At 35.3% G+C, this 7,737-nt stretch overlaps 1 protein-coding gene across 1 annotated transcript; it reads right to left on the bottom strand.

The window, feature by feature from the left end:
• Positions 1 to 1,711: 1,711 nt before the first annotated feature.
• Positions 1,712 to 6,535, bottom strand: LOC113352514. Its single transcript, XM_026596327.1, has 8 exons — positions 6,382 to 6,535; positions 5,416 to 5,761; positions 4,738 to 5,204; positions 4,392 to 4,629; positions 3,606 to 4,167; positions 3,095 to 3,335; positions 2,743 to 2,992; positions 1,712 to 2,063 (listed from the first exon to the last, which is right to left on the bottom strand). Exons 1-8 carry the CDS (start codon positions 6,533 to 6,535, stop codon positions 1,712 to 1,714), a joined length of 2,610 nt encoding a protein of 869 aa, XP_026452112.1.
• Positions 6,536 to 7,737: the final 1,202 nt, after the last annotated feature.

The following is a 7,737-nucleotide window of genomic DNA, read 5'->3' as shown; positions in this document are numbered from 1 at the left end:
ATGATTAAGAGTAAATAGATGAGACGTTAAGTTTTAACTTAAATACTACGATGGTTCATGTTTGATGCGCTCGATGATTGGGATTAGCTCAGGCATAAGAAATATGTTTGTAACTTGTCTTACATTCTTTCTCAGTTATATAAGGACAATCTCAGGTGTTATCTGCTTAAAAAGAAACATCGGTAAAATTCCCATGTTTTCATACAGCATTAAATGCAAATATTACTCCCTCCGTACCTATTATATAGACGGAATTTTGGTTTTATTTGTACCACTAAATAGGCGGAGTCCTATTTTCAAGATGAAATTTCTCCTAAATACCATCATTTATCGTGTATGGAAAAATGTGTTGAGAATAGGACAAAGGGTAAAATAAGAAAAGGTATGGAAAATGAGGAAATCAATGCAATTTTCTTAATCTAAGAGAATTGGTCCCCTCCGCCTATATATGTGGTACGGAGGGAGTAAAGATCGATGGTATATAAAGTATACGTACCCCTGAGATATGAGTTTGTGAACTGGTTAAGGTATGCATATTTGGTACGCGTACCCCTGGAGCCTGTGTTCATGAACTGTCCATATGTATGCATACCTGGTATACACACCTGGAGGTGTAAAACGTGCCGGCCCAGCACAGCCCACGAAACCATGTGCTTAGCGTGCTATGTGCAGTGTTGTGCTGTGCTGGAGATTATGACGTGTCGTGTTGTAGCGTGTTAGAAGGCGTGTTGTGCTGACCTGTGCCAGAAAAATAAATGTGTTGTGTCGTGTTATGTTGTGCCGGGCACATTTATTTTATATTTACCAATATAAATGTTTTCCAAATATTTAGGTAGTATATGTGTTATTATGAAAATAAGTCAACATAACGATAATAAAATGTCAATAATTGATTAGAATTTAGAAGAATGACTCTTTTGTGAAATATACACAAAATGTGATGTATTGTGCCATGTTATGTAGTATTTTATACATATTATGACGTGCTTTCTTAACGTGATGTGTTGTGCCGTGCCACGTGTTGTACCGTGCCGCGTGCTCTGCTGGGCTACTGTGCTGATTAGTCAAATCCAGTATGTCCCATGAAACTAATGTGATGTGTTGTGCCGTGCCGTGCTAAGTCACGTGCTGGGTTGGGTTGTGCTCAAATTTTAGCGTGCTAAGATGGGTTGTGTTCGGGCTGGCACAACCCAATTTACACCTCTACACACACCTAGCCAGTTCTGATTTAAGCAGAAGCTCACGAATTTCTTACAAACATGTTTAGCTTTACTACAACTCTCATAGACACTTAAAGACAACCTTTTTCACAAAAAATTTTGAGCTTGTGGATCATGGTTTGAGTATTGAGTATTATTGAACACCACCTACGCTTGTAAAATAGGCATACTTGTAAGTTAAATAGGCATACTTTCCAACATGAACCATCATTGTGCATGGTTCCAGAAATGATCATTGTCAGGCATAGTAAACTGCCACTGCAGTTTTTCCTTGAAATGATCCCAGATCTTTACTGCAAATTCACAGTGCAAGAAAAGATGATTGGATGATTCATTCTGAGAGCAAAACAAACAGTTTTGAGGGACTTCCATTTTTCTCCTTGTTAACATGTCCCTAGTTAGAAGACTGTTATGAGAAATTGCCAAAGAAAGAAAGAGATCTTTGGAGGAAACTTATGACCCCAAATATACTTGAAGATGTAACTTGAATATTAATCCACAGAATCTTGAAGAAAAGAATCATAAATAGACTTCACAGTAGATAAATTTTTCTTCTCTATGTTCCAACCAATTTCATCATCAGCTTCTGTATTGATAGAAACTTTTGTAAGACACCTTTGAAGTTCATCCAGCTCATTTCTTCTTACATTATTCAATCTTCTAGGTAGCATGAGATTCCAAGTTTGGCTCTCTTCCATGTAAACATCAGATATACATTTGGTTTTAGCTCTAGAAATTGTATACAAATTTGGAAATTTCAAGCTTAGAGGAACATCAAACAACCATTGGTCCATCCAAAAACTGATTCTTTTACCAGAATTAACTTTGAATTTCACATGACTTCTGAAAATAGAAGTGCAGTTTAGGATACCTTTCCATACAGACTTACCGTAAGTCATTCTTGGTGCCTTTGGGAACCAATCTAAAGGATTTGTCCCAGATTTCTTAGCCACAATTTGTCTCCAAAGCAAGGTAGTTAATATCGCGTATCAGTATCGTATCGGTTGGCTCCTATACACCTATACAAGTGATAATATCTTTTTTTATAGGCGATACATCATTTAATATAGAATTTTCAAATAATTATAAAACCATAGTAAAAAATAATAAGAATCATACATATATCTCAAATTTCCAAAATACAAGGTGGTTTATTAGCCAACGTTGTGATTGTTGTCCCATTATGCCGTTAAATCTTTTTTATTATCCTTCATATTTATCTTTTATATTTCGCTGCCTTGCAATCGAAATATGGTTTCCATCTTATATCTTACCATATAGTCATTGATTTTATATTATAAATATATTAAGGCTTTTTACTTTCTCCAATTGACAATGTACTTGTCTGTAAAGACTAGATGCATGTTGATGAAAAATTTATTCACGAAACCGATATTATCGGTGTACAAGTAAAACCGATATATCGGTCTGTACCGGCCTGTACAACCGATAATATCATTTCGTCTTTGTATCGCCGATATTTTTGATATCGTATAGGTATTTTCCGATATCCGATAAAAACCTGGAATATCGTCCTGTACAACCGATATTGACTACCTTGCTCCAAAGCACTTCTTTTTCTTTAGCAAATCTCCAATGCCATTTATTTAATAAAGCCTTGTTCATTTTTTGAAGACTTTTGATACTTAAGCCTCCAAATTTTCTTCTCTTATTAAGAGTTGGCCATTTAACTAAGTGAACCTTGTTTTTCCCCTTGTTGTCACTCCACAAGTAATTCCTCATTATTCTCTCAAGCTTTTTATCCACAGAAGCTGGCATGACAAATAAGGACATGTAATACACTGGTAAGATGGCAAGAACACTATTGATCAGTGTCATTTTTCATGCTCTGCTGAGAAGTGTTCTTTGCCAACCTGGTAATCTTCTAACAAAACTATCAACCACCTTATCCCATTTAGCCACTCCCCCACTTCTATCACCCAGAGGTAAACCCAAATAAGTTGTGGGTAGGACTCCAGAGTAAAAACCCAGAATAGAAGAAAATTGACTAAGATCTCCATCAAAAGCAACACCAAAATTTTTACTCTTCGCAAAATTGATCTTTAAACTAGTAAGCTGCTCAAAAGATAGAAGAATAAGTCTCAAATTGTTTACCTGATCAATATATGCATCAAGGAAGATAAGAGTGTCATCTTCAAATTGCAAATGACTTATAATCTTTCATATTGTTGTAGCTTGAAAACCAGAAATAAGCCCCTCCTCTTGTGCTCTCTGAATCATAAAAGATAAAGCTTATAAAACTAAAAGAAACAGAAAAGGATATAGGGGATCTCCTTGTCTAATCCATTTTTTGGAAGTAAAGAAACCTGTAGCAGAGCCATTCACAAGAACTGAGAATTTTACAAATTCAACACAACATCTAACCCATTTTCTCCAACTATCACCAAAACTCATAAGGCCAAGAATCTCATTTAGAAAGTCCCAATTTACATGATCAAAAGCTTTTTCAAAATCCACTTTGATCAAAATGCATTCCCTTCCACTTCTTTCTCTAGAATCAATTAATTCATTTGCTACTAGAACACCATCCAATATTTGCCTTTTTTTGATGAAGGTTGTTTGATGAGAAGAGATGATATCTGAGAGAACTTCTTTAAATCTATCTGCCAAAACTTTAGAAATAATCTTGTAGATGCCATGCACCAAACTAATTGGTCTTAAGTCCTTGATTTCTTCAATAGTACCCTTCTTTGGAATCAAAGCAATAAAAGTATTTTTGAGCCGCCAGTCCAAAAAATTCTTCTCCTGCAATTCTTTGAAAACTGCCATAATATCATTTTTGAGAATATACCAACAAAGAACATAGAAACTTACTGGAAATCCATTTGGGCCTGGTGCCTTTGATTGTCCAATTCTTTTCATATAAGATAAATACTCTTCTTCAGTAACTTCAGCTTCAAGATTCACTCTCATTTCTTCTGTGATTCTGTTAAAGTGCATGTAACTCATTGAGACAATTCTACTTCATTGAATCATAAAAATACCCTTGAAAAAAATCAATAATGCCCTCCTTTATTTCATTTTTATCCATAGTCATCTCATGTCTGACTTTAATAGCCCCTATAAAACTTCTGGTTCTTCTATCTAACTTGTGAAAAAAATTTAGTATTAGCATCTTGATTTTGCATACAATTAACTCTAGCTCTGGACCTCCATTTTTCTACTTTTAAAATTGTTAGACTACAATATTCTTTTCTTGCTTGAAGTCTTGTATTCCTTTGTTCTTCAGTTAAACCATTACTGGCATTCTCCTCAGCATCCAAAGGAACAAATATGTCTTCCAACTCTTCAATTCTTCTATCCATCTCACCAAATTCTTGTTTGCTCCAAAGTTTTAAAATTGGTTTCAGTAACTGCAGCTTCTTGCAAATAGAAAAACCAGCTCCACCTGAAACAACAACAGAAGACCAAGTAGTACTTATAAAAGTTACAAAATCAGGATGAGAAAACCTGCAGTAAGACTCACATCTAAATAGACCCGGACCTGTTTTCACACCTTCACAGATGAGGGCAATAGGGTTATGATCAGAGAAAGGTCTTGATAAAGCTTGTTGAAGAACTCTTGGAAATTGCAGCTCCCAATCTAGAGAAATTAAGATTCTGTCTAATCTACTTCTTATACTTTGGATTTGATTATTTGCCCAAGGAAAAGTAGCTCCAATAAGAGGCAAATCAATTAATTCATGCTTAGAAATGAAATTGTTGAATCTTCTCATGCCAGCTGAGTTCTCACCTCTTGAGGATCTTTCATGAGAAAATCTAATTTCATTAAATTCTCCTTCAATGACCCAAGGTAATGTGCAGTAGCGTCTAACTGCTTCAATCTCTCTCCAAAACAACTTTAGATCACTAGTGTTATTTGCATTTGGTGCATAAATACCAGTGAAAACCCACTCAAAATTAGAATCAAGCATCTGACATCTTAAAGCAATTGAGTAATTTCCTACCAGAGAATCCAAAACTCTGATTTTAGAATCATCCCAGCAGCATAATAATCCTCCTGAACTTCCCTCTGAAGGTGCATCCAACCATTAAACACTTATATTTCCCCAAATTTTCCAAACTAACAAATCAGTACATTGTTGGATTTTAGTTTCTTGCAATAGTAAAATGCTAGGCTTCCAATCCCTGGCTTTATTTTTGATAATATATCTACGGTAGAGGTCATTCATACCTCTCACATTCCGACAAACTATTTTGAAATCCATAAGAAACAAAATACCCATAAAGAAAAAGACAAGGAAAATCAGATAGATTTAATAAAATATTCTTATGCTCTAAAGATGTAAAGAAAAATGCTTTCCTTTCTTCAAAAGGGAAAACATCAAAATCTGAAGCCAGAGAAAATCTGGTAGAAATATCCTTGCTAAGATGATTCCATGAACCCACATGATGTGATGATTGAATCACAATAGCTTGTTCCCGTTCAGGACTGCATTGAGGAGTATTCTTCGATAATTCTTGAGCCTTTGCACCACCATTGTTATGAACTATTGTTGAATGCTCTTGTAACATTGATCCTGAAGGAGGCACAAATGTAGTTGTCTTTCATAGGTGTTTTTACTTGATAAAAACTTATCAAAACCTACCGAAGTAGGAGTTTTCCTTGATAAAAACCTATGACAAAAGTGTTTCCATCTATTAACCCCTTTCTCTGCTGGAAGAATTGTTGTTTGTTTGGACTTATTTGCAGAAATAGTTAAGCGTAGGAATTCTCCATGATTATTTTTATTTCTGACAAGAAGCATGTTCTCTGAATCTTTATTGGAAACCCAATGTCATTGTTCATAAAAATCCTTTGTTGATTCTTTTCGCATAATGTTTTTGAGCCAAACAAATGCAGTTGTTAATGCTGAATTGAATCAAATCTCTTGTATTCATGGTTTCTTCTGTGATTAAAATCTCATAAAATTTCTTAGAGATAAAAAAAGATTTGTATTCATACTCAATCCTAATAGCCGTAGATGAAACTTCCTAAGATCTAGAATCATCTGAAATGGTTTTTGATTTCCTCTTATGAGAAACTTCTATACAACCTTCATCATGGTTAAAATCCATAGTATCCTTATCCTTCAAACCTTCCTGAGAAACTGAGTCGCTACTAGATTTTATTTTTCTTGTAAAGCTGCAACTTGCACACCTTTAACCACTGAAACCCAATCTCTTGCTGCCTTAAAACCTTGTTGAACCCCTTGCTCTTGTTGCTTGCTCTGTTGTTGAGTTTTCTTCTTCCCTTGCTGATCATGTACCCATTGCTCCTTACCGTGACTGTGTGATGAAGATCCCTGAACCATTTTTGCCGCGAAAAAACCAGACATTCTCTATCCTCTTAGAGAAATTATTTTTTTACTAGTATAAAGTTGGCCGGAAAAAAATTTTGTGCGTCTAAAAGATTCATCAATATTTTATTGACAAGAAAAAATGTTTGGTCAGAGGGTGTAACATAAAATTACTAATAACTATAAATTTTCATTATCGTCTTGTCATGGGAAAATGTTAATCGCACATATTTTGGAGAGATTAACTATGCCCGATGCATAATACTGGCACAATTCTGGTATTCCTGTATTGGTGTGACTTAGAGCTAGCACTATGGAGGGGATATCCCTCCCTATCCCTCCATTTCCCTTGAAAACACCAAAACGCAACCTCTATGGTCTCCCAAATCCCCGCATATAAAGGGATATCCCTTCCCTTCTCTAGGTGGAGGATCACATTTGATCCCGCCTGAAGGGAAGGGAAATCACACGGCTACTGAGTAGCCGTATATATTTACACTTTACGGATAATCAGTAGCCGTATTACAGTTGATACGGCTACCCAGTAGCCGTAGTTTTTTGCACGGCAACTCAGTAGCCGTTTCGGAAAATTATTTGTTTGACCTTTTCTCGTTCACACCTCTCTCACACCCGATCCTAGCCATCCATCGTTAATAACGGCTCTATCTTCTCCACCGTCGGATCCCAACGGCCATTTTTTCAAAATTCTCTATAAATACCACTCTAATTCTCTACTCATACCACACCAAATCAATTTCTTCTTCTTTTACATCAATTGATTTCTTCTTTCTCTTCTTCTTACTACACCTATTTGATTTTCATATATCTTGTACTACTCAACTTTTTATATTTTAGTTTCATTCAAAATGGTTCTTAATTTTGTTCTACAAGAAGAGATTGATCTTACTATTGCATTTATTTATGTGAGTATGGATGAAATTGTGGGTTCGAGTCAAAAAACCCTCTATGTTTTGGAAACGTATTCTCCAAATTTTTGTCCAACGCAACGACAATCCATATGAAAGAGATTGGTCAGCCTTAAAAACCAAGATGAAGTATATAAAAAAAGATGTCAAAGAATTCGTGTCCATTCTTAATGCTATATTTCGCCAAAACCAAAAGCGGTGCGAGCCACGAAGATTTGGTAAGTTATATTATTTGTAAAGTTTTTCCATATAGTTGGTGATAATAGTAATACAATTAATGTTTGTTACATA

This window comes from Papaver somniferum, chromosome 1, assembly GCF_003573695.1.
Source record: "Papaver somniferum cultivar HN1 chromosome 1, ASM357369v1, whole genome shotgun sequence".
In the NCBI taxonomy this organism is placed as follows: domain Eukaryota; kingdom Viridiplantae; phylum Streptophyta; class Magnoliopsida; order Ranunculales; family Papaveraceae; genus Papaver; species Papaver somniferum.
The sequence above is the reverse complement of the archived record's forward strand: the minus strand, read 5'-3'. Positions and strand labels throughout refer to the sequence as shown.